General features: G+C 46.7%; 1 protein-coding gene across 1 annotated transcript; it reads right to left on the bottom strand.

The window, feature by feature from the left end:
• Positions 1-22,973: 22,973 nt before the first annotated feature.
• LOC117476970 (olfactory receptor 6N2-like) lies at positions 22,974-23,918 on the bottom strand. The gene has a single exon (XM_034123655.1). It carries the CDS (start codon positions 23,916-23,918, stop codon positions 22,974-22,976), a length of 945 nt encoding a protein of 314 aa, XP_033979546.1.
• Positions 23,919-25,094: the final 1,176 nt, after the last annotated feature.

Raw genomic sequence — 25,094 nt, 5'->3', positions numbered from 1 at the left:
TAGGCCCTACTGCCCCACTCCCCCAATAGGGAAGTCACGCTTTGAGAAGAGGTGTTTAATTTCACAGATCTGACTTGATGTGATGGCTGAAGTAATAGGGACGGGGGAGGACAATTCAGGGGTGAAGAAGCAGAAAGATAACTTGTTTGTAAAACGGACAGCACTTCAGTTTCAGGAAAGATGACACATATAACTTCATATAGGGATTATTTTATTAGTGGATTTGATGTAATTAAACATAAAGAAAAAAACCAAACGCCATGGGGTCATTAAGATCTTTAATTTATTGCCAACCTCTTCAGAGAGACTTTGTTGCATTTATTACCAGATTACCCCTCCTTTCAACAAAGAGAGGCCCTTATAGTTAGTATAGTAATTAAACATTAGTTCACCATCCGTACACTTCAAGAGAGCCTCCTTAGTTATTAACCCAACTCTTATTTAAAAAAAAAAAAGGCGGGGTAGGAGGGGAATACGGGTATGGGTGTGTGTGTGTGTGTGTGTGTGTGTGTGTGTGTGTGTGTGTGTGTGTGTGTGTGTGTGTGTGTGTGTGTGTGTGTGTGTGTGTGTGTGTGTGTGTGTGTGTGTGTGTGTGTGTGTGTGTGTGTGTGGATGGAAATCTCTCCGGCCAGAAGGATATCCCCTTTAGCGCAATACCGCATCAGTTGCACCTCTTATGTGACATACAAGAATAGTGTGTGACAGACAAAAGATGTCCTATAGGGGCTGATTACGCATGGACATAAACGCTAGTAACGTCTAATCTGACGGGGGATACCCGCTGTTGCTGACGGAGGGAGACCCCGGTGCTGCGGACTATTCGACATGCATCTCTGCATGCGGTGAGCGGAACAAAACACACTCGTAGATAACACACGTAGCTATTTTAATTACCTCTCAAACTACCTAAACTAGTTAAAGTTTGTTTTAGTTTTACTGTCGAGTCACTCATTATTGGACCCGCGAGCTGCATGATACTGGCGTGTTGTCAGGAGGGGGGAGAGCAGTCCGTTTATTATTCCCGTGTTATTGTAAATTACTGTACACGTTTTGAATAGTTAATTAATCTACTATAACTAGTTGGTTTAATATCGAATCATATCAGTTTGTTTCAAAGCTCATTAAATAACATAGAAGACCTTTAGCCGGCACTTTTCTAATTTTGCCACGGAAGATTTAAACTGTAACGAACATGCCGACCGGACAGGAGGGGGGAGGAGGAGGGGGTTGAGAGGGGTGGGGGCTGAGGAGGGGATGGGGGGCGACAGGGAGGATGTGAAACCTGCTGTAAGGAGGGGGTGGTTGAGAGGGGTGGGGGCTGAGCGGGGTGGGGGGCTACCTGAGAGGATGTAACACCTGTATGTGAGGGGGAGGGGGGGGGGGCTGAGGGGGGTGGGGGCTACCGGTGAGGATGTAACACCTGTACGCGATAACACCTCGAACAAAGGGGCTCATTAGCATATCAAAGGGGGGTCATTAACATAATTAGGGGGCGGGACTTAGAAGGTGTGACCTGTCACTTTTTTATGCATACTAATGAGATTGAAGCGGGATATGTACTACTACTTATGCTAAACTAGAGAGAGGAGCGCTGGCAAGGGGGCAACAACTACAACAAGATGGACATATTTGACCGTGATTTAATTGTAGTACACGTTTCAAAATGATGCCGAAGTAACAACATACTGATACCGGTTAGTAAAAACCATGAATTAATGCTTTGTCAAGTCTGCAGACAGACGGCAGGCGAAACACCTTTTAAAATTCGTGTTTTTCTAAATGGAGATTGGCTAAGCTAACGCAGTATATGCTCCGACCGTCCACACTCACAACAACGGCCTATACAGACATAAATAAAGCAGCGACTGTATTCACCATGACACAGGCAGTCTGTGGTTTGTACTTGTTTAACTTTTGTCTAGTTTCTGAACATATATGAGGAGCTGTGAGCTCTGAGTGCTAACAGCTAACGGCTGTGTTGTTTCTGTGGTTCTCATTGAAGATCACGTCACGGCTCCGCCTACACTGCGTTACTATAGATACTACCCCAGTTCCTAAACTGTAATGGAAGCGCAGCATGAAGTGAGTCGGCCCAACGCGGCCAAGCCGTACCGAGCCGTACTGAGTGTGGCCGAGGCCGACCGTGTAGTGGAACTGCGGCATTGCAGGCCAGAGGAGCTGGAGTGAGTCAACAACAACAACAACAACAACAACAACAACAACAACAACAACAACAACAACACAAAAGACATATCTGAAGTGATCAGGACGAACAGAAAGAGGAAAGGAAAAGAGAGATGAAGAGACCAGGAGGGTCAGAGCAGGAGGAAGAGGAGGAGATGAAGAGACCAGGAGGGTCAGAGCAGGAGGAAGAGGAGGAGATGAAGAGACCAGGAGGGTCAGAGCAGGAGGAAGAGGAGGAGATGAAGAGACCAGGAGGGTCAGAGCAGGAGGAAGAGGAGGAGATGAAGACATTAGTGAAGAAGGAGAAATGTATGTGAGGAATAAAGCTGAAGTGTCAGAAAGAGGGCCAGAGGCAGGGATCAGGAGGCAGAGGAGACTCCAGCTGGACCACATGGTATGTTCTTATTCTCCTCACATATTCCTTTACAGCAGCACAATCTAGCAGCTCTTAGTATTGACACATATGTATTGAAAGTATTGCTGCACAGGTCACCTTTAACTCTCTGAAGAGATGGGTGAGGTAATTTGTGTACTTAAGTATAACTAAGTACTTTTACTGTACTCACAGTAAACAGAGTTCTAGGGTATCACGAGTACTTCCTGCTGTTTTATACGATATGTTAGTTTGTTTGTCTAAGTGAACACCTTGTTTCTCTTGTGCATTAAGAACACTTGTGTTAGGGCATGATTTAACAATAAATAGGTTATATATATATACAAAATACCACGTACTGTCCGCCCCCCCTTTTTCACCCCATGTAAAATGTTCTAGAACCGCCACTGTTTAGCAGCCAGGTATATATTGCACAGTTTTTAACGGCATATATATATATATACAGGGTTGGGTGAAGTGTTTTGCCCAAAATACCAAAATGCCTCATCTGCACTTTTCCCCCTACAAATGAATTTTAATCAATACTTTTAGATGTAAATGGTTTATTGTATCATTACTATGGGTCTCTGAAACAATCAGACTGTTTTCAGACTTTTAGCAGACTTTTAGCAGACTTTTAGCAGACATTTAGCACTCTTTTCCCCGCTGAAACGACTTTAAATCATCAGTGTCACTATTGTGGGGATGTAGGAATGTACCTGTGCCTGGTGTGGAGCCTCCCCGCACTTTAAATCAATTGATTTGCTTTTATTGATCGTATTTTCTACTGTGAATGCACTGTGCTCATGTTGGGTGATGCGCTCCCTGGAGCCCTCCTGTGGGGAAACTTGGAACTGCACTTAAATCACTTGGTGCTTTTTAAGCAATTTAAAATAGTTTTCTCACTTTTAAAATACTTTCTGCCCTAGAAATTATTTTTAATCAGTATTACCATTATTTAGGGGCTGCATGAACACATATTTGAGCATCCCTGCACACTTTCCTTCTATTTAAAACACTTTTCAGTGAGGTGCTGCAGCCTGCTTCTCTCCTGTTTCTCTGCCCCTATTTAAAACACGTTTCCTCCTTCCAACTTGCTAGAGGTGAAATCTCTATTTCAGCCCTTATTTTGGCACATCTTGTAAATTAGTTAAATTTAGCTTTGTGTTTTTATTTAAAGGTAGGGAAGGTAAGTTTGAGAAACCGGCTCGAGATACACTTTTTGTTATATTCCATGGAATGCTCTTAACATCCCGATAGCAATGAATATCTTAAGGGCTTTGACAAAAAATCCATTAATAAATATCATCTGTGGAAGCTGTAGTACTGTAAAAAGCACGACCAATCATCTGAGCCGGCCCGGCTAAAATAACTGGATGGCCTACCTGCCTGTCAGCCTTCCATCTGTGCACAAACTTATCTCGTGCCCTCATTGGTCATGTGTGCGTTCGTGTGTGTTGGAGGAGGGGCTCTGTGAGGAAGTGGCAGATTTTCTCCGGTTGTGTATTTTCAAATTCTAGCGCACTCGAGCTGGTTTCTCAAACTTACCTACCCTACCTTTAAGTCGCTGTTCATTGTTTTCTATATAAAGCAGATTGAATGATATCCTATGGACGCTGATGTGTGGATGTTGTGTCGTCTTTTGATAACTTTGTTGAGCTTGTTTTTAGCTGCATGTCTTTTTCTATATTACTGAACATAGTGTGTGCTGGTTCAGCTGGTGAGGCTGGTTATGAAACAGAGGGAGGAGGTGCAGACAGGTGAGGGAAGGTGAAAGTATGAAGTCAGACTGCCAGACGCCATTTTACAGCTCGACACGAGGAGGAGAACAACAGGGTGAGTGTTAACACCAGGATCTGCTTTCTAACACATTCATTATTTACTCTGTTTCACTGGATGCCAGAAAATAACGTATTGGTTAAAAATCTGCGTCCTAGAGTCCATTGAGACTTCTGCAAGTGTTGTACACTTTTATTATTTCCTGTTTTCTGATTCGTCAGAGTTACATAACATGTGGAGAGCGGCCTGAAGTCTGACTGATTTCATGTTGATCTCTTGCTTCTTGTCATCATCAGAGATAGTAAATAATCTACTAGTGAAATCATCCTCACACTCTACTTGTTGGACTTTGTGTTAAATTAAGCAAATAAAACACAAATATGTAAAACGTTTCACACTCAAATGAATTTTAACAACAGAAACCCACAATCACGACTCAACAACTCTAAACATCTTTAATAAGGTGAACAGTCATAGATCAAAAGCTGCTCTTTAAATAAACTAATGATGTTTAAACATGTGTTGTTTCCACAGACAGAGAGCAGAGTCTACGGTCTCCATGTGGTCTCTGAAGAGTGACCGGTCTAAAGAGTGGCTTCCTCTAAACTTCAGTGATGAACCTGGACCCTCAGACACAAAGTAAGAGTCTCTCCTGTAAACTTTAAATTTTGGTGTGCTAGGGGGACGCTGCCGTAAAGCCCCTCTTCAGGAAGAGGGACACCGACCTGAGGCACCCCGCCGTGGCGCCGTCGACCCGAACATGTCGGGCAGAAATAGCAGCCACATAAATTCAGAGTGGAGTGAGAACGTCCACTATCTAGAAGGGACTGCCGTCTGGGCAACAGCGTACCTGCTGTCCCAAGGAACACGCATATTCTTGCCCCTCAGTTGGGGTAGAAAGTGCGTGAGTGCAAGCTGCACAGCCCGAAGCTCTAGCACGTTGACATGGCGTGCACCCTCCTGGGCAGACCACTGACCCTGAGCGGTCCTGCCCTGCACCCCACCCTGAGAGACATGCACCTATGGTGACGGTCTCCTGGCGGGATGGGATGGCGCCCATGGGCACGCCCATCGGGAGATAGGCCCTGCCCCTCCAGCGTGACAGAGAGTGGAGACAACGCTGCAACGCTCTGACTTTCCTGTGCCTGTGCCACTTGGCATCCAAGAGAAGGCTGTTCAGCCACATCTGCATGGGGCGCAACGACAGCGGGCCTAAGTCAGTCTGCCCAAGGGCCGGAGGAACTGAATATAAGGCACCATCTTGCCCGGCCCACGAGGAATTAGGAATCCCTAAAGTCCACGGTTGCGAACCACTCCCCCTGTGCATGTGCTGTGGTCAGCATATGGAATGGCAGCACCTCCAGGAATCTATCGATTCCTCTGAGGTCCAAGAGCAGGTGAAATCCGCCGACTTTCTTGCTCACGAGAAAGTACGCAGAGTACGATACGATACGATACGATATACTTTATTGTCCCCGTAAGGAAATTTGTTCTGGACTCCGTCCTGCAGTGCATCCATGTACATATACAAACATAGTGGACATTAAGAGACATACACATATCATCAGTCATACACCGTTTGAACAAACACAATACACACACGTACATACTGACAATGGCGACCTATTGCACAACCCTCATGGCCAACATTAAAAAAAGTACATTTCATTACATTTGACTACATATCATTTCATGTGAATGTTAAGAAGCTTAATCGACATAGGTAGGAATGAGTGCTTATAGCGGTTCAGCCTGCTCCTGGGAACCCTGAATCTTCTACCAGAAGGTAGGAGCTGGAATTCTGGGTGGAGTATGTGGGTGGGATCAGACACAATTTTTTTTTGCCTGTCTGATAATCGACTGCTCGTATATGTTTTGGAGAGATGGGTGTTTTTTAACCCCCATAATCTTCATAGCAGTCTGTACCAGGCGAGCGATCTGTGACTTTGACTGCACTGTCAAGTTACCATACCAGGCAGTGAGGGAATGCTCTGGTTTTTGGACAAAATTAACATGGGATCACTCCCGTCACCGGACGTACTTCGTCTCACTGGAATATTAACGGCCATAGTGAATATAAAATCGTCCCCATGTATCCGGCCAATGGCGGGAGAGTTTTGAAAGAGACAAAACACTGTTCCATACATTTAAAAACACTTAAACAATTAAACAATGTTTACCCCAGGATGCAGGCACCTTCCCTGGCTTGTAAAGTGCAGTTATGCGCCCTGGAGGTATTGCACTATTTACAAAATGTATACCCAGGATTGAGGCACCTTCCCTGGCTTGTAAAGTGCAGTTATGCGCCCTGGAGGTATTGCACTATTTACAAAATGTATACCCAGGATTGAGGCACCTTCCCTGGCTTGTAAAGTGCAGTTATGCGCCATGGAGGTATTCTGCTATTTACAAAATGTAGCACTCTGTTTATTTCACACCTCCAGGAGAGACCAGGGGGAAATCACCCCACTTTGCCCGCTCACAGAGCCCCCAAGGACGGACTAGAGACCTCCAGCAGCACTCCCTAACAGTGGGACTCTGCACCTCCAGGAGAGACCAGGGGGAAATCACCTCTCTCTGCCCGCTCACAGAGCCCCCAAGGACAGACTAGAGACCTCCAGCAGCACTCCCTAACAGTGGGACTCTGTTTATTTCACACCTCCAGGAGAGACCAGGGGGAAATCACCCCACTTTGCCCGATCACAGACCCCCAAACGACGGACTAATGACCTTCAGCACCCTGGAGAGCTACATTGTGAAATCTTGCTACTAATCCATAACTTTTGATAACAAGCTCTGTTCGGTTCAGGCCTTTCTGTACCCCCCCATTTCCACGTACCCCGCATCCAATGGTACCATCGCCGAGTCTCTAGGACCTCGGGGAGCGGAGTTACGGCAGAGGGTCAGATTCTGAAAATACGATTTGAGAACAGGGCTCTGATCAGGGCTAAAGTCTTGTTAGAAACTGGTGAATCTGTTTAAATGCAGGCAGCAGAGTCACTGCTTTTAGCAGGGTCTCAGAGAGCCAGAGACCCAGGGTACAGCACCTCGCTGTCTTACCCAGAAAACAGGGCTCTGATCAGGGCTAAAGTAACGTTAGAAACTGGTGAATCTGTTTAAATGCAGGCAGCAGAGTCACTGCTTTTAGCAGGGTCTCAGAGAGCCAGAGACCCAGGGTACAGCACCTCGCTGTCTTACCCAGAAAACAGGGCTCTGATCAGGGCTAAAGTAACGTTAGAAACTGGTGAATCTGTTTAAATGCAGGAGACCTCCAGCAGAAGTCCCTAACAGTGGGACTCTGGTTATTTCACACCTCCAGGGCGGAGACCGGGAAAATCACCTATCTCTGCCCGCTCACAGAGCCCCCAAGGACGGACTAGAGACCTCCAGCAGCACTCCCTAACAGTGGGACTCTACACCTCCAGGAGAGACCAGGGGGAAATCACCTCTCTCTGCCCGCTCACAGAGCACCGAAAGACGGACTAGAGACCTCCAGGATGGCTCCCTAACAGTGGGACTCTGTGCATTTCACAGCTCCAGCAGAGACCAGGGGAAAATCACCTATTTTTGCCCGCTCACAGAGCACCGAAAGACGGACTAGAGACCTCCAGGATGGCTCCCTAACAGTGGGACTCTGTGCATTTCACAGCTCCAGCAGAGACCAGGGGAAAATCACCTCTCTCTGCCCGCTCACAGAGCACCGAAAGACGGACTAGAGACCTCCAGGATGGCTCCCTAACAGTGGGACTCTGTGCATTTCACAGCTCCAGCAGAGACCAGGGGAAAATCACCTCTTTTTGCCCGCTCACAGAGCCCCCAAGGACGGACTAGAGACCTCCAGGATGGCTCCCTAACAGTGGGACTCTGTGCATTTCACAGCTCCAGGAGAGACCAGGGGGAAATCACCTCTCTCTGCCCGCTCACAGAGCACCGAAAGACGGACTAGAGACCTCCAGGATGGCTCCCTAACAGTGGGACTCTGTGCATTTCACAGCTCCAGCAGAGACCAGGGGAAAATCACCTATTTTTGCCCGCTCACAGAGCACCGAAAGACGGACTAGAGACCTCCAGGATGGCTCCCTAACAGTGGGACTCTGTGCATTTCACAGCTCCAGCAGAGACCAGGGGAAAATCACCTCTCTCTGCCCGCTCACAGAGCACCGAAAGACGGACTAGAGACCTCCAGGATGGCTCCCTAACAGTGGGACTCTGTGCATTTCACAGCTCCAGCAGAGACCAGGGGAAAATCACCTCTTTTTGCCCGCTCACAGAGCCCCCAAGGACGGACTAGAGACCTCCAGGATGGCTCCCTAACAGTGGGACTCTGTGCATTTCACAGCTCCAGCAGAGACCAGGGGAAAATCACCTCTCTCTGCCCGCTCACAGAGCACCGAAAGACGGACTAGAGACCTCCAGGATGGCTCCCTAACAGTGGGACTCTGTGCATTTCACAGCTCCAGCAGAGACCAGGGGGAAATCACCTATTTTTGCCCGCTCACAGAGCACCGAAAGACGGACTAGAGACCTCCAGGATGGCTCCCTAACAGTGGGACTCTGTGCATTTCACAGCTCCAGCAGAGACCAGGGGAAAATCACCTCTTTTTGCCCGCTCACAGAGCCCCAAGGACGGACTAATTACCTCCAGCATGGGCCCCTAACAGTGGGACCTCCATAACCTTGCACACCCTGAGTCCCCGGGCCCCCACAGTTAAGCACTCCCCCACGGACTAAACACAGGTATTCACACCCACCAGAACCTCGTGCCCCTGGTGACCCTAAAGGGGGTGGATTTTGTGGTGCTTCTATGTCCGCCCATCAGCATCCATATTCGTCCTTCTTCACGGCACCACCCCCCGTTCTGTGGAGGGTATTCTCGTGCCCCTGGTGACCCTACAAGGGGGGTGGTTTTTATGGTGCTTCTATGTCCGCCCATCAGCATTCATATTCGTCCTTCTTCACGGCACCACCCCCCCTTCTGTGGAGGGTATTCTCGTGCCCCTGGTGACCCTAAAGGGGGTGGATTTTGTGGTGCTTTTATGTCCGCCCATCAGCATCCAAATTCGGCCTTCTTATTGGCACCACCACCCCCCTTCTGGGCTGGAGGTTCAAACACTTTAACTTTTGTTCACCCTCCTCTGGCTTACACCTCCTCCGCCAACACTTGAGCGCTCATCACAGGGTTCAGCACCAAGGAGAGTGCCTCACCGGTGCTGAAGGAAAGAATCCATGTTGGTTCATTCCACGGGTGGGTGCGCCTGGCAAAGCTGTGTACTCAAACTTCAGCACTCTGACTAAACACATATGGACATCCCGGTAAGAACTTCATGCCCCTGGTAACCTTCCAAATAGGGAAAAATGAGCCATATAATGTCAACAGACATCAAGTGAGATAGCTATATATTTCATCCCGGATATTATACACATCTCACTGGCTCTTCTCCAGGAGCTTCGAAAAGCAGACTCCCGGGCTCCGTCAAGTCCTGTAAAATATCATTCTTTATTCATAGTTCATTTCCGTCATTCAGGCAAATACACATATATGTCCGCTCGAGCAGAAGAATCGAAGCCACAGTGCAGAAAACTTAGACCAGACACCGGCAGACGCCCTCCCAGTGGGTTCGACCCTGGACTAATCGAACTCACAGTACAAAAGACATACCGCCGGGCTGGCAGAAGCCGCCAATAATGGGTTTGAGACTTCCCACTTAGAGACAAGCATATGTTACTGGCAACACCAACCAGTTGGCCATTGAAGCCACCGAGCCACCGATCCATTGTCCTTAACCGGCGAAGGGCCTTCGATCGCCGGTTCGACTCTGCCCACTTATAGACAAGCATATGTTACTGGCACCACCAACCAGTTGGACATTGGAGCAACCGAACCACCAACGCCACCAAGCAACAGTCCCCAGCCACAACTGGGTTTTTTTTCATCTGTTTGTTGACTGCCTGTGAGAAGGTCCTGCTCGGGAGACAGGCACAGAGTTTGTGGCAGATATAACATGGGTATATGCCTTTTACAGCAGGTGCAAGCTCACCTCGGGGTGGGAGAGAAGAGATAAACAGAGGCTGCAGAAACAGCCAGAGCCCTCCCCACAAACCCAACCCTCTTTGTGTTGTTTTCTTTTTAAATATTATCCACGGATGGATTGGGAAAAGCGGTTATGATCATTCCGCAGGTTCACCAATGGTCAATTGATGACACCGCAGCTGACGGCTGGACACTAGCCGTAGAGAACACCCGGGCGGGACCAGGTAGTTCCCCATTTACAGTTAAGCATATGTGGTTTTTACGCAGGATCAAGCTGGTGGCCTGTGATGAAGTAGGGTCGACCCTATATCATGTGAAGCCACCGAGCACCGGCCCCCGGGGGAACCAGGCCTGGAGCAAGGCCAATTGCTGAATGCCGCAGCCGACGAAGGCCGCTATGCAACAGTGCAGGGTTTGAGAAACAATGTTTTCCTGGCGCACCGCAGCGAAGTGGGGAGGTTCCGGCCTTGAACTTCCACCCCGCTGCGGGAACCATAGTAGGACCCCTGAGTCAGACGGTTCGTCTTAGTCTCGCTTCATATCGGTCGGCCCGGGAGGTAAGTGACACGCAGGGTTACCGCACACGCAGCACCACCTCCCGGCCATCAGAGTCGAACCCGCAGTTCGGAGGAACCGACCGCCAGAACACCGGCACGAGGCCGGGCCGGCGGAGGCCCTCCGATGGCGGGTCACGTTTGCCATTCGATCAGTGAGATGAGAGGAGAGGAGGAGGAGGAGGAGGAGGAGGAGGAGGAGATGAACGCAGCAAAAATGGGCAAAAACCGTTAATGTACGGATGAGTGGGGGGTGAAACGGCTCAACACAAGCTGTGGGGGGCACCCGGGACCGGGCAGTGCCCCAAGTAGAAAGAACCGTGTGAAACAGGCCAAAGCAGAAAAAAAATAAAAATAAAAAGAACCAGGCAAAGGGGTGAAAATGGCAAAATTGTACCCCAAAATAGTGCCTCATGACCCCGCAAGAGTCCCCCGCGGACTCCCCTGACATTCCGACATGGGCAAAATCATCCAAGTCAACTTTTGTGAGAACCAGGGAAAATGGGGGAAAATGAGAAAATTGTACCCCAAAATAGTGCCTCATGACCCCGCAAGAGTCCCCCGCGGACTCCCCTGACAATCTGACATGGGCAAAATCATCCAAGTCAACTTTTGTGAGAACCAGGGGAAATGGGTTAAAATGAGGAAATTGTATCCCAAAATAGTGCCTCAAAATCGGGTACAGTCACCTGCCAAGTGACCTGCATTCCTCCATGTCTCAAAATGTCGAACTTTAACTATTTGTGAGAACCAGGGGAAATGGGTGAAAATGAGGAAATTGTATCCCAAAATAGTACCTCAAAATCGGGTACAGTCACCTGCCAAGTGACCTGCATTCCTCCATGTCTCAAAATGTCGAACTTTAACTATTTGTGAGAACCAGGGGAAATGGGTGAAAATGAGGAAATTGTATCCCAAAATAGTGCCTCAAAATCGGGTACAGTCACCTGCCAAGTGACCTGCATTCCTCCATGTCTCAAAATGTCGAACTTTAACTATTTGTGAGAACCAGGGGAAATGGGTGAAAATGAGGAAATTGTATCCCAAAATAGTGCCTCAAAATCGGGTACAGTCACCTGCCAAGTGACCTGCATTCCTCCATGTCTCAAAATGTCGAACTTTAACTATTTGTGAGAACCAGGGGAAATGGGTGAAAATGAGGAAATTGTATCCCAAAATAGTGCCTCAAAATCGGGTACAGTCACCTGCCAAGTGACCTAGATTCCTCCATGTCGAACTTAAAGTATTCGGAGAACCAGGCTGGGGGGTCTTGAGGCACCCAGAGAGGTCACCTTTCTAGCCCAAAAATATATAATACAAATACATTTAAATAGTAAAAGGTGCACTTGTGCTCTGCATTACCCGGAATTTTATTTTCATAGCCCCATGATAGTGATTAAAAATCATTTTCGTGGGAAAAAGTGTTAAAACGCCTGATTAAATTATATGCAGGACCCCAGTGAGCTCCAGACTATGTGCATTGTGTTGGGGAACCATATAAATAATAGAATAAATGCATTTAAATGCAAAAATAATGATTTAAAATCATTTTAGGGGGACAATTGTGGAGAGGAGCCTGAAAATGACTCTGCAGCACCCCGGATAACTACCAGTTCATCTGGTTTAAATGTGGTGGTGATAGTGGCATTAACTAGTACCCAGTACTGGGAGAGAACCAGGCTACAGCACATGTCTTTTCAACCCAGGAAAGAGTGCTTGAAACGTGGGTAAAGGTGTGTCAAACAGTGGGGTAACATGTTTCAAATGACAGCACACTGCTGCTTGTTGGCAGGCTGACTCACTTCACTTGTCTCACACATACCCAGGGGGAAGAAAGAGGACACATTGGAGCACACATTGACCCAGCAGTAAGTGCTTGAAACGTGGGTAAAGGTGTGTCAAACAGTGGGGTAACATGTTTCAAATGACAGCACACTGCTGCTTGTTGGCAGGCTGACTCAGTTCACTTGTCTCACACACACCCAGGGGGGGGGGCGTTGGAGGTCACATTGACCCAGCAGTAGGTGCTCAAAACGTGGGTAAAGGTGTGTTAAACAGTGGGGTAACATGTTTCAAATTACAGCACGGTGCTGCTTGTTGGCAGGCTGACTCAGTTCACTTGTCTCACACACACCCAGGGGGGGAAAGATAACACTTGTACCAAGGAATAAGTGTTTGAAAGGCGGGGAAAAGTTGTTTGAAATAGTATAATACCTCCAGGGCGCATAACTGCACTTTACAAGCCAGAAATAATGTTTAAATGGTCGGGGAAAGTATTTTTAAATGTCTGGAAGAGAGTTTTAGCCAGTCATTTTGCAGGATATCATTTAACATTGACGCTCTCCTGAAAATGCACAGAATATGTGCATTTTCAGGAGAGCGTCAATGTTAAATGATATCGTGCAAAATGACTGACTAAAACCCCGGAATAAGTGTTTGAAAGGCGGGGAAAAGTTGTTTAATATAGGCTGATACCTCCAGGACGCATAACATGGGTAAAAAGTGTGTTAAAAGGTCGGGAAACATGTTTCAAATGACAGCAGACTGGTGGTTGTTAGCAGGCTGGCTCAGTTCACTTGTCTCACACACACCCAGGGGGGGAAAGAGGACACATTGACCCAGGAGAAAGTGCTCAAAACGTGGGTAAAAGTGTGTTGAAAAGTGGGGGTACATGTTTCAAATGACAGCACACTGCTGCTTGTTGGCAGGCTGACTCACTTCACTTGTCTCACAGACACACCCAGGGGGAAGAAAGAGGACACATTGGAGCACACATTGACCCAGCAGTAAGTGCTTGAAACGTGGGTAAAGGTGTGTTAAACTGTGGGGTAACATGTTTCAAATGACAGCACGGTGCTGCTTGTTGGCAGGCTGACTCACTTCACTTGTCTCACACACACCCAGGGGGAAGAAAGAGCACACATTGACCCAGCAGTAAGTCCTCAAAACGTGGGTAAAGGTGTGTCAAACAGTGGGGTAACATGTTTCAAATGACAGCACGGTGCTGTTTGTTGGCAGGCTGACTCAGTTCACTTGTCTCACACACACCCAGGGGGGGAAAGATAACACTTGTATCCAGGAATAAGTGTTTGAAAGGCGGGGAAAAGTTGTTTGAAATAGTATAATACCTCCAGGGCGCATAACTGCACTTTACAAGCCAGAAATAATGTTTAAATGGTCGGGGGAAAGTATTTTAAATGTCTGGAAGAGAGTTTTAGCCAGTCATTTTGCACGAAATCATTTAACATTGACGCTCTCCTGAAAATGCACAGAATATGTGCATTTTCAGGAGAGCGTCAATGTTAAATGATATCGTGCAAAATGACTGACTAAAACCCCGGAATAAGTGTTTGAAAGGCGGGGAAATGTTGTTTAAAATAGTATGATATCTCCAGGGCGCATCACCAAAAATGTACAAGCCAGGGAAGATGCCTGAATCCCGGATACTTTAGGTCTGTCACTTAGGGTGACCGCACCACTCCGACGCTCCCGAGAGCGGACGTCCATTGTTTGTAAGGCACCTAATACGGAGTGATACCATACCTCATGATGCTCTCCAACACTGCATGATATAACAGTAACATGAACTTCTGGTCGACTCCGAAAGCCCGGAGTCGACGCAGAAAGTACAACCGCTGCTGAAGTCTAGAGCACAGACCTTGAACATGCGCCTTCCAGCTGAGTGTATTATCTAGATGGACACCAAGATACTTATAGGAGCTGACCTGAGTTATGGGTTCATTGTGGATAACCACCGGCCTAAGGTCACCCACTGCCTTTGGGTCCCACACCATCTCCTCAGTCTTCTTCACATTCAGCACCAGATGGTTAAAATCACACCACTGCACAAATCTCTCTATTTCAGAGTGATAAGCCGATGAACTGCTGCCTTTGTGCATCAAGCCAAGGATGGCTGTATCATCTGAGAATTTGATGATATAGTTCTCCGGGTGGATTCTCGTACAGTCGTTTGTGTACAATGTGAAGAGGACCGGGGAGCTCACACAACCCTGGGGAGCTCCTGTACTGATGGTCCGGGGCTCTGAGAGGGCATTGTTGACCCTGACATGCTGAGTGCGATTGGTTAAAAACGAAAAATACCATTTCAAGATAAAAGGATTTATACTGATCTTTATCAGTTTTTGAAGCAAGATGTGAGGCTGCAGTGTGTTAAAAGCCGAGCTGAAATCCACAAACAGTAGGCGTACATATGCCTTAGGGTCTTCCAGGTGTTTAGTGACCAGGTGTGTGATGCTATTTAGAGCATCGTCTGTGCCACGCCCTTGCTTATAGGCAAACTGAAAAGGGTCTAAATGTACATCAACCTCTTTCTTTAGCAGCGGCACCATGATCCTCTCAAAACATTTCATGACAATGGATGTCAATGCAATAGGCCTAAAATCATTGTTTACCTTTGGACAAGGTTTTTTGGGGACAGGTTTTATTATTGATTTTTTCCAGAGGGTGGGGATGGTGTGAAGATCAACAGATTTTTGAAATATGGGACACCATGCTGATGTCAGTTCTTCTGCAAATGTCTTCAGAAGGAATGCAGAGATGCCATCTGGCCCTGTGGCCTTCTTAGTACAGGTGTGTTTGAAAAGTGATTGGACCTTCAAAGGGTCAATCAGCACCCTTTCATCCTGGTCAGTAGCAGAGATTGTCTCTAAGATGTCTGTACATTCAGAGGAGAAGTCCTGGGTTTCAAATCTCATGTAAAAGTCATTCAGTTCATTTGCTTTTTGCAGGTCATCAGAGGTACAGAGAGTTTTTTTAGCTGGAGTCATATTTGTGATTGCCTTCATAGTGTCCCAAAGTTCCTTGGAGTTCATTGTAGAAAAATTCTGTTCAATAATTTCCTTATGTCTCCTTCTAGCTTCTCTGAGCATGTGGTTAAGCTCCTTTTGCACACATTTCAGTTGAACCCCCTGGGCTAAGCAGAGGGTCTACTGGCTCGATTGCCTCCTTGGGCAGAAGGACGGACAACCCTTGGGCTAGAGCTAGGGCCTCTGCCGGATCGCTGACGACTATCATTTTGGCTCGGCCGAAGGCTAGGGGCTGGAACTGCGGTTCGTACCCCTGGGTTAAGGTGAAAACCACCCAAGGGCCGGAAGTACAGACAGCCCAGTAGCTGAGCTGCTGTTGGGGGGAGGCCGGTAAGGCTCTGAGGCACGAGGCCGCCTAGAAGGCCGGCAGCCGGGGGCACAACGGATGAGTGGGCCGCTGGGACCTGCGCAGACAACCACTGTAAGCTGGTGGCTGAGTGCGGCTGCTAGAGGGGCCCCTGGGCCTGCTGGGAGTGGGCACAGGCCTATAAAGACCCGAGAGCTGCTGCCTGGTCTGCCTAGCTTGGGCAGCACGCTCCAGTGCCTACAGGGCAGCTGCCCCAAACAGCTCCCCTGGCTCGACTGGCACACTACGGAGGACATGTCTCCGACAGTGGTGACTAAGCAGGCCAAACCTGGCGACGAGTCTGCACCATAAGGACATGACTCGTCCCAATTCCCTAGCATTAGGGCAAAGGCTTGCAGTGATGCATCACTGAGGCCCAGCAAAGAAGGCTCAGCCGGAGCCTGCTGCAGAGAGGTAGAGACAGCCAGTATCAGATGGGAGAGGGAGTTCCTGTGCCGCTGTGTAGGCCTTACAGAGCAGCTCGTTTGTGACCCTACACTGAGGCCGAGGGCACCTGTTATCCGGGGCCAGAATTGGGGAGGCGATGGCAGGCTCAATGGATGGCAAGCGACCCAGCCCCACCCTCGCCGGATCCTGCATGGCAGCAGAGTGGGAGAGGGCCCTGGTGTGTCTCTAGCATGCATGGAGCTCCCTCAGGTACTCCTCTAAGGGAAGAACAGTGGGAGTGAAAGGGGCAGGGTTATGTCTGAAGAAGGCGCTAGCCTGGGTCGGCCTGCGGAACCTGAAGCTGCAAGCGTACCAGGGCCGCACGAATAATGGCCGCCATGGAGCCGTCCTCCGTGCCCTGCAAAGAGCTCTGAGCAGAGGAGTGGGAAGCCTCTTCGGGGGTGAGCGGGGCCCCGCCCCCCCCTTTCAAGAAGAGGTTCAGCCGGAGCCGCTAGCAACATGGCATCCTCAAGCAGAGGTGTGGCAACCGAAGGCGGGCCAGGCGGCAAGCTAGTAGCCCCCACACCGGCCCCTGGCTGAAGGGCCAACAGGAGCGGCTTTGTCTGCTCCATGATGGCAGCTAACCGATCCACCTTAGCCCACATGAATGAGCCATTCTGTGGGTAGCCAGATACAGCGTAGCCGGGAGCGGGTGCGGGTGCGGGAACACAGCCTGCACCAGCTACCTGTTTAACGGAAAGAGTAGAGCAGTGCTGCTACTCACCGAACAGAAAGAGGGATGTAATTACACCCACGTTACCGGCAGAGGGAGCGGGAGCGAGAGCACTGCCTTCACCTAGCTGGATTAATAAACAAGGCAGTCTAGCGTCTACCAGGAGCGGGGGCGAGAACACTGCCTTCACTGGTTAAGTTTGAGACAAATGCCAGATGCAGCGTAACCGGGAGCGGGTGCGGGAACACAGCCTTCACCAGCTACCTGCTGAACAGAAAGAGTAGAGCAATGCTCCTACTCGCCGAACACAAAGAGGGATGTAACTACACCCACGTTACCAGCAGAAGGAGCGGGAGCGAGAGCACTGCCTTCACCTAGCTGGATTAACAAACAAGGCAGTTTAGCGTCTACCAGGAGCGGGGGCGAGAGCACTGCCTTCACTGGTTAAGTTCGAGACGAATGCCAGATGCAGCGTAACCGGGAGCTGGGAGCGAGAGCACTGCCTTCACCAGTTACCTGCTGAACGGAAAGAGTAGAGCAATGCTCCTACTCGCCGAACACGAGAGGGGTGTAATGTCCTACACCCGCGTTACTAGCAGAGGGAGTGGGGAGCGAGAGCACTGCCTTCACCTAGCTGAATAAATGAAAGTGCAAGGCTACTAGCAGAGGGAGCGGGGAGCGAGAGCACTGCCTTCACCTAGCTGAGTAAACAAAGCACGGAGCTACCAGCAGAGGGAGCCGGAGCGAGAGCACTGCCTTCACCTAGCTGGATTAAATAAAGAAGTTCAACAGGACAGCTTAGTCCTCATTAGTCCTCTTAGTCCTCTTAGCGGCTCATGCTAGAATCAAGTACACGTCTACCAGGAGCGGGTGCGAGAACACTGCCTTCACTGGTTGAGTCAGAGACAAATGCCAGATGCAGCGTAACCGGGAGCGGGTGCGGGAACACAGCCTTCACCGGCTACCTGCTGAACGGAAAGAGTAGAGCAATGCTCCTACTCGCCGAATACAGAGAGGGATGTGAATGACCTACACCCACGTTACTAGCAGAGGGAGCGGGAGCGAGAGCACTGCCTACACCTAGCTAGATTAAACGAAGAAGCTTAACGGGGCAGCTTAGCCAGGCAGCTGCTGCTAAGAATCAAGCCGCATGCAGAACACGGCAGATGTTAGCCAAGCGGCCGCTGCTAATAATCAGAGCGATACGTTACAGGGCAACGTTACCGGGAGCGGGAGCGAGAGCACTGCCTTCACCAGCTGAGTTAAATAATGAAGCTAAACAGTCCATGCAAGGCGTTAGTCAAGCGTCTGCTGCTAACAATCAAGCGAAATCAAGTCAAAAAACACAAATGTTTAAGACCAGATAACTAGCTTCCAAAGAAGAGAACAGCACAGAGCTGTAGTTACAGTAGTAACCATGGCCAGTGCCTACACGGCCTAGAACCGTAGTTACAGTAGTAACTATGGACAGTACTTACACGGCTTAGAACCGTAGTTACAGTAGTAACTATGACCAGTACTTACGCGGCTTAGAACCGTAGTTACAGTAGTAACTATGGCCAGTATTTACACGGCGTAGAACCGTAGTTACAGTAGTAACTATGGCCAATACTTAAACGGCTTAGAACCGTAGTTACAGTAGTTACTATGGCAAAAGTAACCGTGGCCGGTGAATGGGCACACATGCGGAGCACACGGCACACACAGTGAAGATTGTTCTCCGCATCTACCCATCCTAGTGCTAGGAGACTAGCACTAGGAGCGGTAAATACAACAATATAGCGCTACTGCAGTCGCTGAGATAAATAATGAAGCTTAACAGTACATGCAAGGTGTTAGCCAAGCCGCTGCTGCTAACAATCCAGCAAGACCAAGTCAAAACCCAATGTTAAGACCAGATAATTAGCTTCTAAGGAATAGAACAGCCCGCAAGAACCATAGGCCATGGTTACAGCAGTAACCATGCCGTAGTTGCATGGCCTAGGACCGTAGTTACAGTAGTAACTCTGGCCAGAACTTACCTTACTCTCTGCACCTAACAAAAAACAGGCAAAATATGGCACTGTGGGCTTTCCATACTAATTAAATGAGAGACGCAGCGAAAGCTGGAAACTCAAATGCTAAAGATAGCTCGGGCACAACGCCACTAGCAGAACTTTCAAAAGAGCATCATCAGGGCAACTTTATGGGAGAGGAAGCGAGAACACTGTCGTCACCAGAAAGTAGCCAGACAATAACAAGACAGCAATCAGGACAACTTAGCTGGGAGAGGGTGCGGGAACACAGCCATCACCACAAGTTGACACGAAGCAGTCCGTCGAGGCTCTGCACGGCGCACAGCCGGCCACTGCTCCTGGAGGACGCGTTAACAACCCGTAGCTCCGACTATCAGTCGCGAAGCTGCACGCGGCCAGCTGTATGCAGAGAAATCCCTCAGATCAAACGTTCAAACCTGAACGCTGTAGGCTGCAAGAATGCAGCCACGGTACTCTCGCGCAGCGAGAAGATGAAAGGAACAGATCCTCTGACTGATATAGCCGGTGTCACGTGGGTCACAGGTGACTTTGTTGTTATTGGTACTCGAGCTGCGCATGCGCGCGATGGATATATCCAGTGCTAAAGCACCGCCTCTGGCGGTCAGTAGGGACGAAATAGAACTCTGAAATGTTTTGTAGAGCCGCCATTGTATTTGCTCGCATTAGCATTATTAGCATTAGCATTCGCCCAGCGCACAAACGCAGAGAGACTAACTTATGGCAACACAAAATAAAGCATGGGAGCGGTGGAGATGAGGAGGTGTCGGCGTTCTGGTTTTGTAGTTGTAGTCATTTGTTCTGGGAATGTCATTTTCGAGCCTGAAACATGAAAAACAGGCTTGGTGCTTAACAGGTTAAGCCCTGAGCCTGTTTTTCAGGTCTCAGGCTCGAAAATGACATTCCCAGAACAAATGACCATATCTTCCCTTCTAAAAGGGTTAAATTAATAATCTTTTTTCTGAAAGTAATGATAAACCTGTGAGTTGGATGTAGAAAATTCAGAATCAATATAGATGTTTTTTATTTTAAAGAAATTCAGATTTTACATAGTAAAAAACTGTAAATGATAGTGTCCGTCCAAAAATTCTTTTTTTACTTATAGTGAAAACTACCCTTGGATGATGGGTTAGTAGACTAAAAGCTTTAGGAATCCAAAGTACAACATATAATAAGTACCCTGTATCAAGATTGATGCAAAACAAGTGACATTTTACCTTTTTAGAGAGATTTAGCAAAAAGAAACCACTTCTGGGGTCATTTGGGTGGATTTTCCATATCTCTGGCCCCCCTTGCTCGATTTTGATGGTTGACACCTCTTTCTGACCGTTAGAGCCAATAGAATCGAAGGGGGAGTCCCCCACACACACACGTTGTGAAGAGAAAAGGTGGGCTTCGCGCATGTAATTTTCAATCAGAGTGAACCTATCTCTAGCTTTGACATCTGGAAACGGAAAAGCAGTTTTAATGCTTATGGATTATCAGAAATCATTTCAAAGGGACACAGACACATTAGATTAACCTATGGATTAACTTCAGCAGCGTTTTATCGTTTTAATGCCATTGAAGACCACTTTGGAGAGACTACAGAGCCAAGGTAAAAATGTTAGCATTTTTAGCTACCTAGCGTCACCTGTTTCGATGTCCGTTTTTGCTTATAACGTCGCAAATACGTATAATTCAGTGGTAATGTCGGTGTCAATCGATTCTGTGTCACCTCACGATGTGAATCGATGTGTTGGATGTGGTGAAAAGATAAATAATAAGGTTTTGTGAGTGATTTTCGGTGCAGTAAGGTGTTAGCATTTTTCGCTCGTTGCTAATTCAGAGGCTCAGTGTTAGCATTGTGGGTTTTCTTTTGAAAAAAAAAAAAAAAATTATCAGTTAGATGAGTTTCTTCCCGTTACATGGTGCCGATTCTAGAGTCGGTGGGGGCCCTAGGCAAACATTCACTGGGGGCCCCTCGAACCAGCTTTTCATCACCACGCACAGCCGACAGCATGCTTAAAGGGGACCTATCATGCAAAATGCTAATGTTAGCATGCTTAAAGGTTAAACTAACATGTTCCAAATGGCTAACAATAGCATTTAATTTAAGTAAAGGTGAAAAAGCAGGGACTCACATGGCTGTAGACTGTTGTTTATTGAATATATTACATCATCATTACATTTTCATTATAGTAACAAAGGGTGAATGATTCACAACAAAATATTAAAACACAATAACAACAGTAAGTGGTGTAACCTCACAATGCCTAACATACAGTACACCTCAAATCCTGTCAAATCTACTTTTTATGAGGATATGTTAACCTCTTAAGCACGGCGGTCCCCCCATTGGACCCCTCCCACCGTCTCAGGGCTTCTTAACATTTATGAAACTATGAATGTGTAGCACCAGATTAACGGGAAGAATCTCAGCTAACTGAAGATATGAACCATTTTTACCAAAACAAAACACAAGTCTCATAAGAAGCGTCTAAATGACCCCTGAGCGAAACAATTCTAACGCACTGCGGCACACAATTCAAGATAAAAATACCCTTATTACTTATCGTAGCTGCACATACAATATAGCCGATTAAAGCTGAGACTCCACTGATTATTTAGGTATAGTATCATCACTGAGCGATCCGAACTTGCGACAGGGGAAGCAAACACAGACATCACAACACGTACCTTTACGGAGCTTTTACAGCAGACCGTCTCACCGTAGCTGTCAATTTGGTCAAAAGACGTGTTCAATGGCATTAAAACGAAAAAAATAAATGCTACAACTGTTGATCCATAGGTTGATAATGTACCTGTGCCTTTGAAAAAATTATTTATAATCCATAATTCCATTTGTTATGAAAAATCGGAGCGGAAAAGTTAGCTGCTAATGGTAGCCACCAGAGTGTATGCAGCTTCCGGTTTTGGTAACGCGTCACTTTCACTCCTTATTTGTTAACGTTTTGGTGTGTATATAACTTTCCCTCGATTCCATTGGCTCTAGCGGTTATAAAGAGATTTCATTCATCAAAATCGAGCAAAGGGGGGCTAGAGATAGGTCAAATCCACCCAAATGACCCCAGAAGTGGGGTTTTTTGGCTAAATCTCTCTAAAAAGGTCAGATTTCACTTGTTTTGCATCAATCTTGATACAGGGTACTTATTATATGTTGTACTTTGGATTCCTAAAGCTTTTAGTCTACTAACCCATCATCCAAGGGTAGTTTTCACTATAAGTAAAAAAGAATTTTTGGACGGACACTATAATTTACAGTTTTTTACTATGTTCAATCTGAATTTTCTTTAAAATAAAAAACATCTATATTGATTCTGACTTTTCTACATCCAACTCACAGGTTTATCATTACTTTGAGAATAAAGATTATTAATTTAACCCTTTTAGAAGCGAAGATATGGTCATTTGTTCTGGGAATGTCATTTTTGAGCCTGAGACCTGAAAAACAGGCTCAGGGCTTAAGAGGTTAAAAAAAAAACATTTTAATATTGACCTTAAATATGCATGAAGAGGCAGCACATAATATGTGTTCTAACTTTAAATCTATTACATTGAACAGAATAGTAATATTTTAACATTTGAGGGAAATTCAAGCCAAATCTGAGTTAAATCAAGCATATACAATATTGTTGTTGTGCTTTATGTTGATCTCTATCTATTCATATATCCCTTTAAATAATTATTATAGGAAACACAATCTAACATGGTCAACATATTCCTTTTATATTTCAGCAGCAGGACCCTTCTTCAGAAATCTTAACACGACTCCTTTGATTTGAGGCAGACCCAGGCCATAAACGACAGGGTTATTGAGGGGGGGAATGATCAGATACGCTAAAGACAAAATAACTGCGACGCTTGGATTCAGTTTATCAGCCTCTAATCGAGTCAAATACAACTCGCAGAAGAGAGAGATGGAGTAGGTCAAAAAGGAGACGATGTGAGGCAGGCAGGTTTGTAACGCCTTTCCTCTGAATTCAGACGAGCTCCTCCTGCAGACCAGCAGAATCCGTAGATATGTGTACAGGACGAAGAACATGGGGATGATGATGATGGTCACCGTGAGAAAGTAACTTGTGACTTTGTTTGGAGTGGTATCCACACAGGAGAGCTGCACCACAGGCCAGTTAGAGCAGAAAATCCTGTGCAGTTTATTTCCACACAGCGGTAATTTAACAGTAAGATAGAGACCAAAGCCAATAGTAAACACTGGGTAGAAAACAGCAACGAGCACAAGAACCTGCACCCATTTGAAGGTCATTTTACTGTGATAGTGTAAGGGCTGACAGATAGCAATGAATCTATCGTAGGCCATGATGGTGAGGATGGTCAGCTCACAGGAAGCACAGGTGTAAATAACATACACCTGAATAAAGCATAATGGACGTGAGACCAAATGAGAGTCAGAGACGATGTCCTGCAGGAACCTGGGGAAGAATCCAGCTGAGCCCAACAGAGAGTTTAAACACAGACAGCTGATGAAAATATACATGGGCTGATGCAGAGACTTCTCCAGGAACACTGCCAGAATAATGGCCATGTTAGCAGAGACTATAGTCACATAGATGAACAGACACAAGATGAAGAACAGGTATCTGAGGGGCCCAAAGTCTGCAAACAGAGTGAACTGAAAGTAGGGAGGGTTCAGGCTGCTGTTGCTCGTCATGTCTGCTCCAAAGAGAGGAACAATACAGGAACTGTAAATGAGATGTTGTTAGCTACATTTCAGATATTAATACAAAATCAGCCTGCATGCAATCTCCAACAGTTGTATGTGACCATGTTAAATATAACATCTGGGAAAATCTCACCTCCACATACAGTAGTTCACAGACTTATTCAGGCTCTCTATATCTGCGAAGAAAGGGGGAATAGAAATGCACAATAAGGGAAATGTTCAAAGGAAAATGTCGTAATTCAACACCTACAGTAATAAAAAAACACAATAAGTGTGCGTGCATGTGAATTGCAACTTTCCTAACACTTGTACTTGACAATATTGAATTTAACTTCAGGTAGCTGGAGAAGAGAAGCACACACATGAAGGGCAGGAAAAAAGTCTCATAAACTACATGAACCACCAAGATGGTAATTCGCATTGATTTAAACATTATTTCACACTCTTACACATTGCCTCCTTCATGTTTGCAAGTTGGCCTAAACAGAGAACACATTCATAGACAGAACAAGAGTTATAGAAAGGAGATGCAAGACTTAAGGAAAGGTCACAAGCAGACAATAATCAATATAATCTAATTTGAAGTAAGTCAAATATAAGTGATAATATATTCTTTCCTTATGTTAAATACATATATGTGCACAAATACTTGCATGCAGAACCAGTATACACATGTATACAGTATGATTATCTACCTGTGTCAAGGTACTAACAATAAATCAACATATGTTACTCAATATTAATATCTTAATATTAATACAAAATCAGCCTGCATGCATGCATGTGAATTGTAAAATCTCCTAGGGTTGTACGTGACAATATTGTGCTGGGAATATCTCACCTCCACATACACTACATGCAGCAAAGATCTGGCATGTCTCAGTTATTCAAACAGGAGTTCACAGACTTACTCACTTTCTATATCTGGATAAAAAGGAGGGAATATAAATGCAACATGTCCTAATTCAACACATACAATACTAAAAACCACAATAACCTGCATGCATGTGAATGGCAAACGCTCACAGTTGGACCTGACAATAGTAAATATAAATTCCAAGTAACTGAAGAAGTGATGTACACAAACTAAGACCTTCTCATAAACTACATGCACCACAACCCTGGCATTTCTCAGTTATTTAAACAGTATTTCACTCACATTTA

This window comes from Trematomus bernacchii, unplaced genomic scaffold (genome assembly GCF_902827165.1).
Source record: "Trematomus bernacchii unplaced genomic scaffold, fTreBer1.1, whole genome shotgun sequence".
NCBI classification, from domain to species: Eukaryota; Metazoa; Chordata; class Actinopteri; order Perciformes; family Nototheniidae; genus Trematomus; species Trematomus bernacchii.
Note: the sequence above shows the minus strand (reverse complement) of the source record. Positions and strands in the feature narration are given on the sequence as shown.